The 21,146-nt window shown below is 51.7% G+C and overlaps 1 protein-coding gene across 5 annotated transcripts in view; it reads right to left on the minus strand.

Annotated features, from left to right (window-relative positions):
* Positions 1 to 21,146, minus strand: part of LOC106890635 (CUB and sushi domain-containing protein 2-like) — a 291,319-nt gene that overhangs the window by 940 nt on the left and 269,233 nt on the right. For all 5 annotated transcript variants that reach the window (XM_014946585.1, XM_014946584.1, XM_014946583.1 and 2 more), the window contains 10 exons: positions 18,167 to 18,352; positions 17,073 to 17,267; positions 15,624 to 15,797; positions 14,672 to 14,845; positions 11,893 to 12,066; positions 10,820 to 11,008; positions 7,718 to 7,891; positions 5,477 to 5,659; positions 1,499 to 1,675; positions 509 to 688 (listed from right to left, as the gene is read on the minus strand). In XM_014946585.1, coding sequence (XP_014802071.1) covers positions 509 to 688; positions 1,499 to 1,675; positions 5,477 to 5,659; positions 7,718 to 7,891; positions 10,820 to 11,008; positions 11,893 to 12,066; positions 14,672 to 14,845; positions 15,624 to 15,797; positions 17,073 to 17,267; positions 18,167 to 18,352 — 1,806 coding nt within the window. The remainder of the gene's footprint in view (positions 1 to 508; positions 689 to 1,498; positions 1,676 to 5,476; positions 5,660 to 7,717; positions 7,892 to 10,819; positions 11,009 to 11,892; positions 12,067 to 14,671; positions 14,846 to 15,623; positions 15,798 to 17,072; positions 17,268 to 18,166; positions 18,353 to 21,146) is intronic.

Genomic DNA, 21,146 nt, shown 5'->3' on the forward strand with positions numbered 1-21,146 from the left:
AGAAGAGATCCAGCCTGTCCTGCAACTGCTCTATTATTTCCCTTTCCTATCTCTGAACTACAGAGGCAATCTCAGAACCGAGAAATAATGAAAGGAGTTGGCAGAAACATTTTTCAGATTCTAGATGATGCCAAAAAGGGTGTGCTTGCAAAACACACTATTTCATTCGAGTTTGATCTGAGTTCTTTGTGAAGAGTAAGTCACTTCCTTCTCCGTGCTTCACTTTTCCTTCTCTACTTCAAGGATAATAGCAGCTGCCTCCCTCCCAGGCATATTGTGACGACTGATAGACCTAAAGACAGCAAGGTGATCGCGCTGTGTTGATAAAATTGCCTAAGTGCCATAAACTTAGGGGGGACAGATTGGCTGATGGGGCTGAGAAAGTCCCAGGTGGGCTCCAGGGACGAGGCAATAGTTGCTGCCCATCACCCATCACCCATCACAAGTCACAAAAGGTCTGGGGCCTGTAAAACTTCCATCCTCCAGTTCTCACAGCAACCGCTCTTACCCTTGCAGACAGGTTTGGTGCCATTCCAGGTTCGGTCCTTCGTGCAGGTTAGAGCAGATGCCCTGTCTGACTCCATCATGTACCCAGGTGTGCACTGGAACACCACTGTCTTATTGTAGGTAAAATCACTGCCCAGCCTAACGCCGTTGGCTGGCACACCTGGGTCACCACAGTTGATCACTGCCAAAGAAAAAAAAAAAAAAGAAGCATTTCTGGCTGACCACCCCTTGTCTCACACTTCTGGAGCTGCAGTAACTAGAGACCTGATGGTCCTGAGTATTTTCCAACGTGGGATGTAACCCTCTCATGGTGGAGAGGGGGGCATTCATAGCACAGAGGATGCGGAGCACGGTGCCAGCTGTGGAGCAGGCTGGGCTATGGCACCAGGAGAAAGCTCTGCTGCTCCTCAGTGGAGTGAGCAGAGATCTTAATGGCATATTAAGACCTTGCAAGAGGAAGTATTCACACGCATTAGACATTACAGAAAGCCTGGGTCAGTTGCGGGCTGGGCGAAAGACAGTCTGGCCATGGCAGCCCCTCCTCTCTTTACCCCAGTTACTGTCTCTTTATGTAAGGCCACTGTCATCCCCGCTCCTGCCGTGGGCACCGCAGGTGGGAGCCGTGGGGAAACCCAACATCTTCATCCAGGGCTTTGGGGCAGGAGCTCTGCCCACACAGCAGCAGGCAGGAACGCTCACAGCCCTGGAGAACCCCTCCAGGGTGGCTGACATCTACTCGTGAAAGTCATTACAGAGCTCCCTTCATCCAACCGGAAAAAAAACAACCCCAAAGCAAGAGTTTTCCATTAGATGCTCGCGGGGACTGCAGGCTGAGCGGCTGCTGCTGCCACCAGACAGTTTAGCCGAGTTTCTCAGCGTGACACACGTGTGTGCACGTCCACAGCAAGCAACCAACATGCCCTGACAACCCGTCCCCAGAGCCTGGCACCATCGTTCATCTCTTCTTCCAGGAATCCATCCCGGCGCTCACCTGTACACTCCGGACTGGTCCCGGTCCAGGTCCCGTTGACCGTGCAGTGCCTGCTCAGCACTCCCGTGGAGTAATAGCCCTCCCGGCACTGATAGATAATGGAGCTGGAGAAAATCAAGCCGTCGTTAAATATAACCCTCGCGTTGCTGGGGGTGCCTGGGTTTCCACAGGATATAACTGGAAAGCAAAACGGCAAAGTTAAAAAACAAAACGAAACAAAAACGACCCCCCGCCCAACCCTAAACCCAAAGCTTTTACCCTGCAATTGACTGTTCTCAATAGAAGTCAGATTAGCTGCAAAGCCCCTGGATCAGCTCAGGCAGAACAGGCTCTTCCCTGGAAAATCAGTTGCATCAACCCACCAGGGTCCAAAGAGCCCACTCCCCAGCTCAAGTGAGGGCTGCTCCTTGCCAGGCACCAGGCACCACGTCCCAACCAACCATCCCTGGCTGGGGACTGAAAGATCTCTGTCCCTGCAGCCAGTCGGTCCCCAAATCACCAGCCCCTCTCCCGGGGGATCCCAGAGTTCACCAGCACGGCCAGGGCTGGGAGCGCCCTCCTCCTGCCTCCTCCGGGCTGATGGAAGAACTTGTGTCCAGAGGCATCATCCCAGCTCTCAGTCTCACATCTGCTCCTACAGCTTCATAAAGCAAGTGGTGCCAAGCCTGGAGTCCCTCCATCTCCCAGGATTTTGGGAGCCTGGACCCGAGCACCTCGCTTCGCCTCCGGGAAGCCGACAACTTCACAGCCTTCAAAGGCTCCCCCACTGCTCACTGCCCAGTTAGATCCAGTTCTGCTTCCAGAGGAGGCAGAACAGTGAGGGAATACAATTATAGGTTTGTCAGCGCCCAAGTTTTATGTCTGAAGTGCCTCAGCACCACGGCAATAAAAGGGCATCGCAGTGAACGGTGGCGCACGAAACCCTGTCACGACAAAATAAGCACCTGCAATAATTGCATCCAGCCCTCATTTACTCTGAGATTACAGGACATAAAAGAAAATCACAGGAATCAAGGAAAAGTTTAAACCGCGTGCTCCCAGCTCTTTGGCAAGGAAACTCCTGCTCCCACCACCCCCAGGAACGTGCCACGATCTCGGCAGGAGATCGGCCTGTGCCTACATGAGGTGGCCCGTCCCTGCCCCGGGACTGTCCCCAGCCAGGCTCTCCTCGGGGCAACGCAACGTCAGGCCCCAGCAGGAGAAGGACGAGCAGAGGCCGCCGAGGCGGGGAGAGGAGTTTTCTTCTGCCTCACTGCTCGGTTTGGTGACAGGCTGTTAACACCTGAGCTCGTTGGAGCCATCGCTGTGTGACAGGAGGAGACTAATCACCGTCCGGGGCTGCGTGCGCAGGAGCTCTGCGTGGCACCGGAGCCAGCCGAGGTGCGCGCTCCTTACACATTCCTCACGCAGCCACCATCTCCGTGACACACGGTGTCACTTCCCAGAGATGCTGGGATAAAAGTCAGATGCTATCAACTCGGGAAAAAAGCTCTAAATTACCATTTCACCGCCTGCCCATACATCAGCTGTTCTCTCCTGCCCAGCCCCCTCCACCCATGCGTGTGGCCAAACACACGCAGATGACCCAAAAATGTGACTTCTGCGAGTACAAGGAGACTCAGGGAAATGGTTTAATCACAGCGTGCATCAGCTGTGACCTGTACTAGGCTAGATATAAAAGAAGCCATAAATGTAAGGATGAAAGGTTTGAACTTTTAAACCCATAATTTAAATATAAATAGGAGCTAATCATGCAAGTGAGCAGTAAGCGGGTAAATAATTCCCCCTGGCTGCAGTGGGAGATGTAAAATAGATGAGGCCCCAAAAGAAAACTGTTTTTTGAAGAGGGTATAAATCCTAAAGACCCTCTAAGTCCCCTAATCATACTCACTCATGTCTCCCTAAGAATCTCAAACCCAACCACCTTTAAACCGAGCAAGTTTCTCCCCAGGGACCACCACTGGCCAAAGTGTTATTGGCTGGAGCAGGGCCAGGGGCAGGTGCTGTTAATTATCCTACACTTCAGGCTCCTGCAGCCCTGCACAGCAAATCCCTCCCTGAACCCCACGAGAGGGGCTCATTTTGGGGCCTTTCCTTCAGGCAGCACCAAGAAAAGGCAAAATTCTGGAAGGAGCCACAAGCCCCACTCTTCAGCAAAGCTGAGGGTTGATGATGGTCCACGTCTGACCACGCTCGGGTGGTGTGTGAATACAGCATCCCCCACATCTTCCCATCCTCTGACCTAATCCTTATGGCCATCGGTCCCTCTTTTGGGCTCTGCTGCCCTCTGACCACCCACACACCAGGGAAAACCTCCTGCCGGAGTAAACCACAGCAGCAGCGTGTCCCTCATCTCCTGCCGAAGGGACCCAGACCCTCTGCTCATCTGGAGAGCAATCTGCACTGAATTCCCTGGGCAGGCGAGCGCTGGTGACCTGTGAAGCCCCATCAGGCTTGATTTTGCTCAATTTTTGGTGGCTGAGAGCAGCGAACAAGCGGGTGAGTCCGAGTGAAGGCCCCGTGGAGGGGCTGAGCTGGAGCTCCCCACGCCAGCAGAGATGTCCCTTCCTCCCTGGCACCACCTGGGCACCCAGCCCTCATCCTCACTTGCCCTGAATTCAATCCCTGAATTAATCTCTCCCCTCCCCTCACCTGTAAATACCTGTTCCAGAAAGAAGAGCAGTCCCAGGAACACCTTGTAGCGCTCGCAAGGCGCCGTGAATACAAATGACAGAGACACACTGCTCATCACTGTAAATTACTTCCCTATATTGGCCAGTCAGCACTTAACATTAAATGACTACATTATAGGGATAATGTTATTATTATTCATAAAGTATGAAAAAAAAATCTGCCAGGGATCCGTATTTTGGTGCCTCCGGAACCTGATGGGTTATTTATCCTGAGATTAATGAACAGAGCCTTCCACCGAAAGGAAAAAATAGAGAATGAAAAAACGCCCTGAGACCCCAGTGTATTAATAACATGATTCAGTGTCTTTTCAATCAAGAGCTCCATCAATTTGGAATAAATTTCCAATTAATTTACAAACTCCGAGCTTTTGGCTTTGAAATCAGCTGGAGAGAAGCACTTGCCCAGGTCTCCTTGTGTTTGGTATCCTGCCTCGCTTTGGCTTTTGTTCCTTCCCCAATTGATTTTTAAACACTTGTATAAAACAGAAGCAGTGAGCAGCACAGCTCCGAGAATCCGGCCGGGGGTTTATTAGATTGGATTATAGGGTCTTACTTGATTCCTTCAAATGGAAAAATAAGGGGTTTGGGGTTTTCAAATACAAAAATATGCTTACTGGATTATAATTAGCATTCTGTGTTTCTGCTTAATGTAAATGACTCTTGCATGTGCCAGTTCCAGCTTTAACGGAGGTTTGAAGCTATTGACATTTCTCATTCTGCTGAATTTCCTCACCAAAGCAACAGTGCATGTAATCGGTGGCACCGGACCCTCAGATCTCACACAAACGGGGCATTTCTGATCATCTGCTTGGCCGTGGGCTGCAGCCCGAGGGAGATCCACCCCCAGGATTCTTGCGAGGAGCCTGTGAGTGACAGCCCCAGGAGATCGCTGGGTGTGAAGACCCGTTCCCCAAAGCTCTAAACCTCTGTCCTGATGTTGGCACCAACCTGAACAACCTGAACCCCTTTACACCCCCAGCCCTGCAGGGCGGAGCAGAGCTGGGCACACAACACAGCCATACTCATCCTCTAGCCCCGGAAAACCCTCCTGGGAGATGTGACCTGCAGATGTTTGGAAAGAGGAGAACTGAGGCTCCTTGACACACACAGCCCATTTGGAGGAGATGCTGAACAGGAGCAGTTCTTTTCACCCCACCAGATGGTCCCTGGCAGCTAAGGTGGAGGGGACGGGCTGGCTGGGTGGCTGTCCTTGTCACGGTAACTCTGGGGACACCCTCAGCGGGCTCGGTGTGATGCAGGAGAGGATGCAGGGCTGGAGAAGTACCTTCACACTCCGGCTGGGTGCCGCTCCAGGAGCCGTTGGCCTGGCAGGTCCTCTCGGAGGAACCCCGGAGCAGGTACCCGGGCTCGCAGCTGAACCGCACCACGCTGCCCACGGCGAAGTCATCCCCCAGCCCGATGCCGTGAGAGGGGATCCCGGGGTCACCACACACCCCCTGGCTGCCTCCTGTCAAGAAGAGAGCACAGCATCAGCAGGGTGAGCAAGTCACAGCATGGTTCAGGGTGGAAGGGACCTTAAAGACCATCCAGCCCCAGTGCCACCCCCTGCCCTGGGCAGGGACACCTCCCACCAGCCCAGGTTGCTCCAAGCCCCCTCCAACCTGGCCTTGAACCCCTCCAGGGATGGAGAAATGGCCACCTCCTTCCTCACACCGTGTGGGCTGCCTTCTTGGCTTTCTCTGCTAATGATCTGTGTCAACACAACACCCCCCCAGGCCAGGAAAGACTCTTCCACTCCTGCAGCTAGAAATGAAGTTCCTGGGCCTTCTGTGCTTTGCTGCAGGTACAGCCTTTGCACTCTCAGGTGTAATATAAAACATAAGGAGCATGTTCATCATCTGGGGAATGTACTTGCTTGTAAAGAGAAGGGGGAGAACGCTCCAGGTTCAGCATTTTCTTTCATGCAATGACTTTGATATAAGTCTTTTGTTTCATCTTGCCAAAAGTGCTGTCACACCGTAGGGATGTTCTGCGCACCGTGGAGACCCTTGGGCAGGAGATGATCTGAGCTGTGTTCTGCCCCTGGGAAAGGGGCCTTGGAGAACCTCCCCTGGGCAAGAGCCAGAGAAGACATGGACCTCTGCTGGATCCCGCCCCAGGCTCCAGCAAGGACATGTTTGGGGGAGGCACTGGGGGAACGAGGCTCTGGGCTAGATTTTTGTGCTCTTGCTACTGTTAAAGCAGAGGAATGTGATCAAAGGCTTCACTCTTCAATGCTTTTGTAACTACACCATCCAATTTTGGTGTAAAAGAGGAGCTTTTCCCCAACCCCCCGTGTGGAAATCACAAGAGGTACTGGGCGTTCTGCTGGCCCCAAACCAGGGAGGGTCTGTCAAACCCCATCAGCCTTGGTCTGCAGCTGCCTCTGCAAAATCATTCCGAAAAACCACAGACACCAGATGTCAGCAGGAACCAGTCAGAGCGACGCCGAACGCTTCCAAAAATCCACCCGCAAAGATGACAGGAGAGACAGTGAAAACCACATGGGGAAAAGGCACGAATTAGAGCAGAAAACCCTTCCGAGCAGCTACAGATGAAGAACTCTGCAGATACAGCTCCTGAATACCAGGATGGCTCTGCCCGGTTTCTTTTTCCCTTCCAAAGCAGAGGTTAAACTTGGTCAAGTGGAGCTGCTAAATCTAAGTGGCATAATTAAAAATTAACACTTGTCCCAAATGCTTTGCTCCAACTAAGTTCTTATTTTGGCTGTCTCTGTGCTCTCCAAGGGACAAGTGAGGGGATGGTGCGGGGAGGGCTTTGCCCAGCATCCCACCAGTCACCCATCGCCCGCCCTTCCCCTGGAGGCCACCAGCTGAGATCCCAGCACCCCATTTCAGGAGGGCTTGGCAAGCACATCTCAGCACATCCCCCTTGATTTTGACCCAAGTGACCACAGCAGGGACTTTTTTTGCTTATCAAGATGTTTTCCGTGCAAGACCTTTCCCACTCTGGCACGGGAGCGGGGATGGACGTCTGCTGCCAAACTGCTCTCAGTGGTGATGCTGATGATGTGGAAACTCATCGTACCAGCTTCCACTTGCCTTGTGCAGACCTGAGACTGCTCTGGTGCCATAACAGCAGATGTTAGACCCTGGAAAAGGGCCACCTGGGCTTCTTTCACTGGAATGCACGAGACAGAGGGTCAGACAGGATGCGAGGACCTGATTTTGCCTCAGCCACGTTCATCCTGCACCGACTCTGCACGGAGAACACTGGAAAGCAGCAGGCTGCAGCACACCTCCTACCACAAACATTTGCTGCAGTGATTTATTTCTCGTCTTACGAGCCCAGAGCTTTACTCTCTGCCAGCTCTTATCACCCGAGTTGCAGGAGACCAGGGAGGGAGCCGAGAGGCAGCGATTTTCAGAGTCTCCCCCAATCTCCCTCTGCGGCACGTGTATTCCTCCAGCGCAGCGAGGCACGTCGGGCTGCCCCCCGGCAGGGTGGGAAGGGGTGGCAGAGGATGGGAGCACCCCCACCCCCTCTCCCCAAAGCCCCCCCTCACCTGAGCAGTGGGGCAGGGACCCGCTCCAGCGCCCGTCCAGCTGGCACATGCGAGTGGAGTTGCCCATCAGAGTCCTCTTCCCGAGGCAGCTGTACCGCACCACGGAGCCCACCGTGTACTTGTCACCCGAGATCTGCGCGTGGGGCGGGGACCCGGGGTGGCCACAAGAGACCACTGTAAAGAGAGAGATGCCACAGCTTCAGCCACGAGATGCTCACCCCAAGGCAGATGCAGCAGGTACACAGCAAGGTTGTGTCTTTGAGGTCACTGCACGGGACCTCGGCAGCTTAAACCCACTCCTCTGCCCCAGAGGCCACCAAATGCCCGGTGGCTCGTGCCACGGTGTGGCACAGCAGACCTTCCATCCCTCTCCTTCCAGGGAAGATGAGCTGGTCCTATAGGAACCACCAAGGGTTTGTGCATCAATGCCTAGTCCTGACACAGACAGGCATTTTGCAGGTTCCTTGGAAAACTCATCCCTTATAGAATCATGGAATGGTTTGGGTTGGAAGGGACCTCAAAGATCATCTAGTTCCAACCCCCCCTGCCATGGGCAGGGACACCTCCCACTCGAGCAGGTTGCTCAAGGCCACATCCAGCCTGGCCTTGAACCCCTCCAGGGATGGGGCATCCACAACTTCCCTGGGCAACCTGTTCCAGTGTCTCACCACCCTCATAGTAAAAAATTTCTTTCTGATATCTAATCTGAATCTTTTTTCTTCCAATTTAAAACCGTTTCCCCTTGTCCTATCATTACCCTTCCTGGCAAAGAGTCCCTCCCCAGCTCTTCTATAGGCACCCTTCAGATATTGAAAGGCCGCTATAAGGTTTCCCCGGAGCCTCCTCTTCTCCAGGCTGAGAAACACGAATATTTCCAGGCACACCCTCACCCCCCCCGACCCCTCCGGTGACACCGAGCTGCAATCGATGCCGTGTCCCCCCTGAGCAAATCACCGCGGCAGACTCTGAGCAGCGCTCGCTCGACCATCCCCGGTAAAAAACCACCACTAACAATAATTAATAGGTTTACTTTGGCTCAGCGATCAGAGCGGAGCCGGGGAGGCTGCTGACAAATACACTGACAGATCCAGGGGCTATTAGACAGGTCTGGATGAGGATGCTCAGCGGAAAGACCACGCACCGCTCGCTTTCTGAAGGAAAGCGCCCGTAACTGATATCTCCTCTCCCTCTGCTCCAGTCTAAAAATACCAATACTGGCATTAGGTAGAAAACATGATGTATGTTTCAATAAAAAGGAGAGCACGCATATGTTTGGGCACGTGGGCGTTGAAATATACTGGTGCAGAGCTGTGACTAAAACCAAGGACGCTTCGCGAGGAAATGGGTTTGATAGCTAATACTTAAACTCACACTGTAACTAACAATTTAATAACAGATACTCCGGCAGACCCAGCTACGCTTAAAACCTGTGCGGTATTGAGGTTTTTAAAGGATTTATGTACGCTGTGGGAAGACTGTTTCTTCTGATGCATTGGGCTCTGCTCCTGTGTACTTCACTTACAGGACTCGCTCCCCCAGCCCTGGAAGGGATCAGCTCTGTTTTCCCCTCTCCTCAGAAACAGGCAGGAGACAACATTCCCAACCCAAACTTGTCTGGCATCAGCGTTCTTAACTGACGGTTTAGGAAGCACCCAGTGATTTTAGGTACCCAGCTATAAACACTTTAAAGGGGTATGGGCTTCAGCACTGAGCACATCTTAAGTTCAAGACACAGAAAACAAAAACATGCAAAAATCTCTTTTTTTTTTTCCCTTTGAACTATTAAGCCCATGAATCCAGAGAACCAGCTGTAAAACTGACCCGAGTTTCCAAAGTTTTGAGAATGCACATGAATCCTCCAAGCCAATGGACACTCCACACTTTAAGGTAGGAGATCCCTTTCATTTAGCAGGGAAGCCGTGGGCTGAGGGAGCCTGAAATATTAAGCTCCCAAGTTTTAAAAGGTGCCCACTCCCCCGGAGCCCCTGCGGCTGCAGTAACACGCCGTTATCACTTGTCAATTCCCCACGGCCAGGGCAGGGGCTGCAAATGTGAAAAGGTGACATGCTGCTAACAAAAGGAAAGGAAAAAGTGCCAAAAACTACTTTTCATGACTAGGTGTCAAAGGATAAATACAAGAAAAAGAAGAAACATTCCCGGCTTTGGAACAGCTCAGCTGATTTGAACTTAAGGAGCTCCATTTCTGACTGCTTCAGTGACTCGTTAGGGCAGGTACCAGGAGATGGCAGGAGCTTTAGTCTCCAAAAGCACACACTACCTGTGCTGGGGGTTGGTCTGCTCCTGCCTCTGCAGCCCTACATCAGCTCCAGACACAGGCTGGACCTTGGTTTCCCCAGCGTAAGACAGGGGGGACACCACTGCCATCCTTCATACAATGCCTGGAGATCTCCTGGACAGGACATTGCTACTCCAGCACGAGACCCCCTGAGCACCTGGGGTCTGTCTCCACGGTGGAAACACTCCTGAAGCCAAAGCATCACCCAGGACCTCCCAATCCTCCCTGCAAACCACAACGGCATCAAGGGCCAGGATACTGTAAGAAAGGGGGAAAAACTAAGAGTAAGGGCCAGGAAGCCAATCCTCTTTAGCACCTGCCTGGCACCACAATAAAGGCTGCATTTTTTTCCCCATCACACTGTCATTTCCCTCCCCCGAAGCCGCGGGGATGAGTGGGGGGATGAAATCTCAGCCACGTCTGAGTGGGGCTAAATCCTCTCTCTCCTCCCTCAGGCTAATTACACGCTCCTTCTCTCACGATCTGGGTTGCAGAAGTTCTGCTGCCCTTCTCCACCTGCAATACTTTTTTTCTGGAGCTGCACGGAACCAGTAAAACCCAGTGGGAGCTGCCTTCCTCTGCAGAGGGAAACCATCTCTGTCTAAAAGGATTTCTTCCCTCAGACCAGGTATTTTCCTTCTGTGGGCAGGATCCAGAGCCCAGTGAAGCGGATGGAATGATTCCCACGGATTACAAAGGGCTTTGGATCCAGACTTTTAACATTCAGTGACCATTCAGCTGAGCAACAGAGAGCTACGTGGGATGAAAACCCGTGGTTGGATGGGTTATTATTCTGAAGAACTTACAAAGACACTGTGGGAGGGCACGGTCCCAAGTGCCATCCCCCTGACAGGTAAGGACATGGGTACCCAGTAAATAATATCCATGGCTGCACTGATATGAGACAGTTGTTCCAAAGCTGAATCTGTGAGGACCACTCGGCTGCACTTGACGGATGCTGTTTTCCAGGTGCCCGGGGTCAGTACAGTTTACAACTGCAAACAAACAACAACAAAAAAACAAAACAAAACAAAGGGTGTAACAAAGAACAAAGGATTCTCCAAAAACAAGCAGGAAAAGGTGGGCAAATTGCAAATCATATATTCCACAATTTAAGTTTTTTTTATTTTGTAAAGATTCTTTGAGCAGAAATAGAAAAAAATCCTTATTAAAAGGGAATGAGCAGAAAAAGGTGGGCAAATTGCAAATCACATATTCCACAATTTAAGTTTTTTTTTATTTTTGTAAAGATTTTTTTGGCAGAAATAGAAAAAAATCCTTATTAAAAGGAAAAAAGAGAGAGCAGAGGCAATCCTGCAGGCTCTCGCAGCAGAACCTCGCTCGCTGGCCCCAAACCAGCCCAAACCAAGGACATTGGCCAGTGGAGAATAACCCATTTCTTGACCAACACAGCAACGGTATCGACAGAGATGCCGGACTAAGGGAGCACAGAGGAAGGGGGTGCAGGGAGGGGAGGGAATTTGATAAGTGAACTTGGGGCTCTGCACAAAGGCTGCAGCGTTTGCTGGCAGTAAACTGGTCCAGGGGCACCAGCACGACCTCTGCCAAGGGTCTGGCCTGATATTTTCTTGTGTCCTCCCCACTTACAACACATATTTCGATGCTCTGGAGGATGCAGGGCTGGGCAGGGACCATTAACAGCTTTGAGTGAAGCCCAAGGGCAAACCAGGTTTGTTGCATGAGCTTTACCCAGCCCTTGGTGTTCAACCACCACTTGTGCCTCCCTGAGGGACCATGAGATTTGGGTTTACGTGACTTTATGAGAGCGTCGAGCTGGATTTTAGGAACACAGAGTAACCAAGGAGGAAGGCACAGACAAATCTGCTGTGCCCAGAGTGGGGTAAGGCAGGGGACTCACTGCGGCAGGAGGGCAGGGTGCTGCTCCACTGGCCGTTGGCCAAGCACTGGGACTGGGATGCTCCTTCCAGGCGGTACCCGGTGTTGCAGACAAACTTGGCCACGTCGTTCAGATTGAACTGGCTGCCTTGGGTCAAGCCATTGGCAGGGTTGCCAGGGTGGCCGCAAGTGATGGCTACAATTAGAAATGGGAGATGTTACTTTTTCGCTTGGAAAAACAGGGGATTATCCATTGGAAAAAGCTCCCAAGGAAGGAGACTATAAAAAAAAAAGCCCCGAATCAACCCTGAAACCAACACTGACATCCAAGATTTGTGGCCAGCTCTGTTGAAATACTGAATCAAATTGAGAGCGTGGTACCTTTGCTCATTTTACCAGCATAAGAAATTCTCTGAACCGCTCTCTAAGCAGCTGAGTGCCAGCATCCTACTGACTTACACCATAAATCCCCAGAGCTCCTCTTCAAAAATCCCAGCTACTGCTATTAATCTATTGCCTTCCGTTACCCCGGGCATCACGCACACAGTCGCAAAACCTGATGTTTTCCTCCCTCTCCCAAGCCAGGTGTGTGCTCACTGCAGCACGAAGCTACACCCGGAGGGATAGTTAAAAAAGAGGGAAGAACAGGAGAAAAATCAGGTTTCTACCATATGGCCTAGAAAGCTTCAATCTTCCTGCTTTAAGTTTGGAAAAAACTTCAGGGGAAAACCTTTATTTCTATATCCCCGAAATAAGGATTTTTGTGTCGTTCTTGTTCCTGTGGCTGATTTTAGGTTGGGCCAAAGGGTCCTGGTCTGAGGCAACGGCAGGAGGAGCAACGAGCACACACAATCCTGAAATTCAAAGCACTTTTGACCGGGTCTCTCTGGTGGCCCCTCGGCAGAGGGGGGTGACACAGGGAGGACACAGCCCCTCCTGCCAGGGACGCCTGGAGACCTTTGCTTGGAGCCCAGCAGCGAGTTCCCACTGTGCAAAAGAAGGGCCAGGACACGCCGTGCAGAGATTTTGGGCTGCTTAAGAAACGTGGCACCATCTGACAGCCGAGGACAAAGCAATATTGATTATTGTCACGTTGAAACAGGGTAATGGTCCATCAGCAAAAGTCCAGCAGTTTGGCTGTACGGCTGCCAAAGCCAGAAGCTGGAGGGGAAGATGAAATTCCCACAAAAGATCCATAACAGGTTTGACTGCCAGGGCTGGACCGTACCGCAGGGATGGGAATTTATTCCTTATGCAAGCTGGTGACAGGTACAGGTCTAAAAAATATGAAGCAAGATAGCCTTTCAGTGCTGCAGGAAGCAGATGTCAGGTTCTCTGAGGTGCTTCTGAATACGATTATACATGTTTTGAAACAGGTGATGGATTCTGTCCCAGAAAAAAAAAAAAAAGGCTCCCTGCAGTTGGCATGGATCAAAAAGACCCGTTCACACAGAGGAAGCAACTGCTGCAGGTTTAAAGAGAAAAATATCAGGACAATAGGAAATTATAATGTGCTAACACACACGGTGCCCTGAGCTGCTTCAGAAGCAATAAAGCCTCAAGGCATCTAATTCCAGAGCCCACCAGTGCTCTGCTTTAACAACATCAAATTTATGATAACCATAAGGCCTAACGTGGTGTAATAACTTCCAAGGCCAACTTCTGCACGTGAGACACCTCACACACCTCACACAAAAGCCTGGTGGGCTCCAGGATCCCAGCACGAAGCAGAGCCAAAGAAGGGCGCTGGGCAGGAACCAGTGCTGTACTGGTCAGAAGGCAGGTACAAGCAATGTTCAGTTGTTTTGTTCTAATGGGTTTGGATCCTCCCGAAAGAAACGACATGAGCCACAAAATGGATGTTTAGAAAATCCTGCATTTCCATAAATCTGGCTGAGAGCAGGAGGACCTGCACCAATATGATTCCCGATCCAAGGTTAGTATGTCTACACTTGGCAGGTAAAAGTGAATTAAGACTTTCTCCTCAGATGGAGAGGAGGGTAATTCAAACCTATCTAGGGACCCACAGACAGCCAACGCCAACAGACAGTTCCAATAATTCTTCTCCTAAAAAACTCATGCAAAATCCCAGACATCCTCCAAGTTTTGGAGTCTCCACTAACCTTGAACACTTAAGCCTGTTTCTTATTTTTAGGCTGGAATCCACATATTCATTGATTTATAAGTCATTCCCTCCTTCCTACCTTGCTGCTATTATTGTGTCTCAGCACAGAAAGCTCTGAACTGGACAAGAGAGACTGGAAGCAAACAACTGGAGAATCACGATATGAAATACATTGTCCATTGATAAGAAGATGCTTAAACTTATTAACACCTTAGAGCTCTAGAGACTTACTTAATTAGCTCATTTACGGGAAAGATAAATGAGCAGGTTGTACAAGGTGACTTGTGAATGTGGATTAGAGGAGAAGAAGGATGGAAACTTACAGAATCACAGAATGGTTCGGGTTGGAAGGGACCTTAAAGATCATCTTGTTCCAAGCCCCTGCCACGGGCAGGGACACCTTCTGCTGAACCAGGTTGCTCAAAATTCAGCATATGAAAAACACAACAGAAGGCTGGAATTTAGAAGGCAGAGGGGAGCAGCAAAGCAGCCAAAAATCACAGCGGTGCTGCCCCTGCCACCCCGCAGCTCTCTCTTGTGTGAACCCCGGGGACGCTCGTGCAGCGCACGCACCGTGAGGGTGCAACACGGGCAATGCCAACTGAACAACGGTCTTTACGGGTGCCCTTGTCCTCTGGCCCTCACCGGGGCTAAAGGAATCCCACCACATACTTACGCACACAGACAGGCGTCTTCCCAGACCAGCGGTGGTCCTGCTGGCAGATCCGCACCGACATCCCGATGAGGCGGAACCCGGGGTTGCACTGATAGACCACGCTGCCGCGGTAGTTGTAGTTCTCCCCGTTGATCTGCCCGTTGACGATGGGGCTGGGGACGCCGCAGTGTCCTGCTGCAGTGGGGGGAGAGGGGCAGAATCACCCAGAGCCCGTGCCGGCTCCTCCTGAGGTCACCGCGCACCCCCCCGGCTCCCTGATGGACCTGAATTTGGGACTCAGCAGCCATAAATAAAATCAGGGCAGTAGTAAAAACAACAGATCATTTTTAAAGCTCTCCAATCTCAAAACACCTCACATCTACGGAGCAGTCAGGAATCAAAGCCTGCTTCCTTTTTATATCTAGTTAAACCCCTACCGCTTCAGTCACACCGAGTCCTCGCTCGGGTTCCTTCTTGAATCAGCACCTAAAGTTCCTCTTTCCTCCTGAAATGCCATCAGGACATCACAGAATGGTTAGAGTTGGAAGGGACCTTAAAGATCATCCACTCCCTCCCACCAGCCCAGGTTGCTCCAAGCCCCCTCCAACCTGGCCTTGAACCCCTCCAGGGATGGGGCAGCCACAGCTTCTCTGGGCAACCTGGGCCAGGCTCTCACCACCCTCACACCAAAGAAGTTCTTCCTGAGATCTCATCTCAATCTCCCCTCTTTCAGTTTAAAACTGTTACACCTGGACCTATCACTCCACTCCCTGATTCAGAGTCCCTCCCCATCTCTCGGACCTATCGCTAAACTCCCTGATCCAGAGTCCCTCCCCATCTCTCCTGGAGCCCCTTTAGGGACTGGAAGACCATTATAAGATCTCCCCAGAGCCTTCTCTTCTCCGGGCTGAACAACCCCAACTCTCTCTCAGCCCTTCTTCACCACAGGACAGGCCGGACCCTCCACACCTACCCAGACACCTGACTTCTGCTCCACTCCAGAGCCCGTTGGCCATGCACTCCCGCACGCGGGACCCCACCAGCGTGTAGCCCGTGTTGCAGGAGAAGATGGCAGTGGCCCCGTAGCTGGTCAACGTCCCGATCTTGTTCCCGTTGGGGGGAGTCGGCAGGTCCCCGCAGGAGATAACTAAAAGAGACCCCAAAGGACAGTGAGTGGGACCAGGCAGGGAGTGCAGGGTTTTTAAAGAAACGTGCTCGGTGACGTTCACCACCACAAAGTTCTCAGTGAAGTCAGAAATGAGGAGGAAAGAATTATTAACTGGCTAATAAAGGCGATTCAGAGTCGTTTTACATGAGGTGACAAATATAGGTGCTATTAATATTTATGCTTCAGGGCGCGAGGGACATACTAAAGACAAGACTGACTAGGAAGAAACTATAGAAGTTTTTCACACTTGCTGTGTTTTCCCATTTTTAACACAATAATATTTTTTATTATTAACTCTTTGCTGGACACAGCCAGGAAGCCCGACTTCCAGAAAAGCCATAAAATGGCACCAGATTTCCAATTAGAAAGTGACACCCAGATGCTCCTGACACCAGGACTTCCAGGACAGAGCTGATGTGGGGCTAGCCCCATGGAGGATGCCCAGTTGAGAGCTGGTTTGCAGCAGGGCACTGCTGGAGCCCGGCCAGGAGCCCCCGGGAAGGCAGCTCCCAGCCACAAACCTCAGCTCTTTTCTTTTCTTTTCTCTACCTTAAAGATCTGCAAAGCCTCCGGAGCTTTTGCACTCAGCAAGAAATCAAGAGCCTCACGCTGGGTGCTTCTGACCTTAGTGCATTGCCAAGATCCTGTCACTTGAATTTAGGTGGCAATAACGCTGAAGAAATAAAACGAGGTCAGGCTTGCGCTCCCGGATCTGGCTGGAGAACTAGCAGGGGGAAAACTACATCTGTCACCGGAGTCGGCAGTTGCATCTCGAGAAACAAAGGGAGGCAGGAGGGAAGTGAAAGCTGCCATTCTGTAGGAGAGTTTTTTGCTGCCTCTGTCTGCACTTAGAGAGAAAAAAACCCCTCCACCTTTGACAAAAGAAAAGATCCAAAGCACAGCAATCATGTCAGGATGACAGAGCGAGCCGCTTGTTTGCCAAGAGTGTTTTTTGATTTACAGGTGACACCGTTACCCTCATAAACTTGGCGTTTGCATAAAATTGGAAGAGGTTAGGTTTTAAATCAGAGTTTTTTATTTTCTTTCTTAAAAGCAAACTTCAGAGCATCTGGCACCAGTGACAGCCAAACTGCTGGGACCCGAGAGAAACAGATGAGCTCATGTGCTGGAGTTCTTGCAGAATGGTTTAGATTAAAGCCAGAATGGGAGCAGCAGGTGACCTCTCCCTGCTTCAAACTCCCTTGGATCAGACCCGTTTGCCCCGGCCCCGCTCCTGACCTTCACTGCTCTTACTTTTACAGGTGGGCATGGGCTCGCCGATGCTCCACGTCCCGTTGGCTTGGCACCTGATGACCCGCTGGCCCGTGTAGTAGTAGCCGGGGTCGCAGATGAGCATCAGCTGGGCGTTGTAGTGGTACTGGATCTCGTAGGTGAGTCGCCAGCGGCCGTGCTCCACCGTGATGCTGTTGATATCGGGGCAGGCGACAGCTGAAAACCAGGTGTGGCGAGTCAGGGGAAAGAAATGAGACAGAAAGACATTAATAGGTGTTGAACTCCCTATTAACTTCAGGGCATTTCAGAAAACATGCTGGTTTTTTATGAGGGGCCAGTATTAGCGTCTCTATTTTATGGGTGGGAAAGTGAGACACCATGGGAGGGGGGACCGGACCCAAATTATCACAGAATCACAGAATCTTCTAGGTTGGAAAGGACCTTAAAGATCATCTTGTCCAACCGTCAACCTAACTGACAAAAATAGACACCCACACAACAAACAAGGAGCATCATCACTAAACCAGACCTCCCAGCACTACATCAACCCGGCTTTTGAACACCTCCAGGGATGGTGCCTCCACCACCTCCCTGGGCAGCCCATTCCAAGGGCTGAGAACCCTTTCAGTGAAAAAATTTTTCCTAATATCCAGCCTGAACCTCCCCTGGTGTAACTTGAGGCCATTTCCTCTTGTCCTGTCGCCTGGGACTTGAGAGAAGAGACCGACCCCCACCTCTCTACACCCTCCTTTCAGGGAGTTGTAGAGAGCAATAAGGTCTCCCCTCAGCCTCCTCTTCTCCAGGCTGAAGAACCCCAGTTCCCTCAGCCTCTCCTCATAAGACTTATTCTCCAGACCCCTCACCATCTTTGTCGCCCTTCTCTGGACCCGCTCCAGCACCTCAATGTCTTTTTTATGGTAGGGGGCCCAAAACTGGACACAGTACTCAAGGTGAGGCCTCACCAGTGCCGAGTACAGGGGGACAATCACAATTATGCAGGATTAGGAAAGCTGGTGTCCTAAATACGGCACCTGGGAGGCAAAGCTGGGCACGCTGGAGCTGGCAGACACGACTGAAGGGATTTCCACAGTCCCCCGTGGGCTGCAAACACTCACCCACGCACTGGGGGGGCTGGTTGCCGTTGCTCCACTGCCCGGCCTGCAGGCACTCGGTGCTGGGCTCCCCCCCGGGCTGCAGCTGGAAGCCCTGGTTGCAGTGGTACATGGCTTTGGTGCCCACCGTGTACTCCTTGCCGAAGACAACGCCGTTCTTCGGGGCTCTGGGAACTCCACAGGAGAGAGCTGGGAAAAAACACAGCCGAGAAATAAGTCAGCTTCCAATTTCCTCAGGGATTTGTGGTAAGTGAGCTGAAAGCCCAGCTCCCGAGCCCCCCTATTTACGAAACCTGTTGAACCCCAGAAGCTCCAATAAACGCCCACTTTCACAGAGAATGAGATTTTCAACTCCTGCCTATCAGCGGCACCAGCAAAGCCAATGCCGAACACCAGTTTCTACTGGAAGAGACTCTGGCTCGTGCTTCCTACAGTATCTGTAACACAAAACGCATCAACACACTATTCAGAAGTTTTCACACCGAGATAAAGGATCAGATAGCAATAACGGTTTGTATTTACATCCCACAGCAGCAACAACCCAAAACCCCTTTCCAGCAGCACTTCTGGATTACATAAGGCAGCAAATTGTGTAATTATGTTGTGGCAGAAGGAAGGCTAAATTTAGCATTACAGCTGAGAAGGTAAAAGGAGGGGGGGGAGGGTTGGAATTCAGGGGAAAAATTGATAAGCAGGCACAGTGCCAAACGGCTGCTCAAGATGGCAGCACTTCGGAGAAGATGCTCTGTGAGAGCATCCTCCCTTCTGCAGCCAAACAGGGCAGGAAGGGGACAGGCAGGTCACAGAAATAGGAGCAACAGCCAGACACGGACAGACCGGCGTCACGGTCATTTGTGCTTCAAGAGTTTGGCCAGACCCTGTTTGAGCTCTGCCACCCTCGTCCCTGCCCCCGCTGGGGGCTGTCACCCAGAGCTGTGTTTTTCTCCATCAGCTTTGGGAAGAGCTGGGAAACCAAATCCAGACTCTCCTCCAAACACACCCCACAGGCTCCCATCCCTCGCCGAGTCCTGGCTGTGGGGGATGTCACCTCGCTCAGGCTGGGGATGCAGGGGCTGTGCTGGCACGGGGCAAGCAGCCTGGGACCTGCAAAGCTGCCACTGTGAGGCCACCAGCCTCTGCAGAGCACGGGGACGAGCAGAGCCTGCTGGCAAGCACGGGTCTGGAGGCCAACACCTAACCCAAACAATCGTCCGCATTTTAAAAATGCTCTAAAGGAAATCCATTCCTTCCTGGAGCAGCCTGAGCTGCTCCCAGTCAGTTAATGCATGAACCGGAGGCTCAGCTGGTGTCTCCTGAGCCACATGCTGCTCCTTCAACACACGTCCACCTTCCTGTTATTCCCTCTGCACGCAAACAAGGGCTAGAAAACCAGCAACCTTAGAAAAGTCACTTTCTGGTGACATGAACCCCACCGAGCACTAAAAAGGAAAGACTAAACTTACTGTGTACAGCATCAGCACAGCCACTGGAACCTTCTACCACTCAAGGTCCAAGATGCTTTTATCCCACTCCCGCCACACGAGTCGGCCAGAGCCCCAGCCTGGCACACAATCACACAGCACCTTGCAGATGCTGGTGTTGCTAATAGGTGTGAGTAATTCAGCAGGCTCGTATTAGCACGATCAGGCATATCCCTGGTTGAAATGATAATCACACGTATGTCACTTCATCGAGCTAAGGAGCTTGGCGAATCTCTCTACAAGGCTGGGTGTCTAGACGAGCAGCCACGCTGAATACCAATTTCCTTCTGAGGCAAAAGAAGATGGGCCCCAGAAAGTCCTACCCGTTCCCTTCCACCTGGCAGTTGGTTAATTATTTACTTTCTGATGTTGCATCCAACCAAAGGGGCTGGTGAGAAAGCTGACCCCCTTCCCTTCCCACTGCCCCCCGCAAAGCCTCCTCCTTTCTCTGTCCAATCCTCTCCTGCAGCCTGATGCTTTGCCAAAACTCACCACCTCTATCTGCCACCAGGAAACGAGAGCACAGGGACCGACAGGGAGGGACATCAGGAGCCAGGAGAGACCATGGCCAGCCCTGCTCCAGGTCACCGAGGCCGAGCTGCCACTTGCCATCGTGTCCCTGCACAAGGGAAGGATGAATTCCCGCTGCCCAAGCCCTGCTGCCCAGCAAAGCTCCTTCTCCTGCCTCTCACCTGCTCTGTCCCATCATTTAGAGTCTTTCCGTCGCATAAACTTTGCCCTGATATAAAGAAGGTAGCAGTAACACATTTGGGCCAGATGCAGGAAGCTAAAAAACTCATTAAGCCACCAAAAATAATAATTAAAAAAGTAATCCTCTTCACCTGCAGACGGTCGGGCTGTGACATGAAGAAGAATCAGGGAGAGCCACCTGGGGCTGCCACCTCTGCTGCCCTGCACCCCTGGCAGGATCCTTTCTTCCCTGCAAACCCGCATCCTCCAGCAGAATGTTTGGATTAGTAAGGTTTGATTCTCTGCATGAAGCAGAGAAGGTTGATTTTTCAGGGTGGCAATAAACTTGCCATCTGCTCCAAAGAGCATTTCTGAGGCTCCAACTGTGGGCACTGCAGCCACCAGAAGCAGAGGAAACCAAAGACAGTAGATGTTCCAGGGGAAAGCAGACCAGAGTCCTGGGGAGAGCGTGGTCCAGGGAAAGGGGAGAAGGAGCCAGTTATGGGGGTTCAGAGGTACAAAACCTCCGTCTGCGGGAAGATGATGTGCTAGGGAAAGGGACAGAGGCTGTGAAAGCAAATCTGCAGCTGGGATTCCAAAAACAAAGCAGCTTAAAAATAGGCAGCGGAGACAGAAAAGGCGCATTAGATCATCGTGTGTTCTCCCCCATTGTGCCAACGCCAGGCTGCTCCCCGCAGAATAGTCTCTGCCGTTTCCATAAATGTCACCCAGGACAGAGCACGTAGTAAAGATTATTCAGAGGGGATGGGGAAGGGGAAGAGGATTATGTGCTGGCAAGAAGGAGCTACGGG

Source organism: Calidris pugnax, unplaced genomic scaffold (assembly GCF_001431845.1).
Source record: "Calidris pugnax isolate Ruff unplaced genomic scaffold, ASM143184v1 scaffold113, whole genome shotgun sequence".
Taxonomy (NCBI): domain Eukaryota; kingdom Metazoa; phylum Chordata; class Aves; order Charadriiformes; family Scolopacidae; genus Calidris; species Calidris pugnax.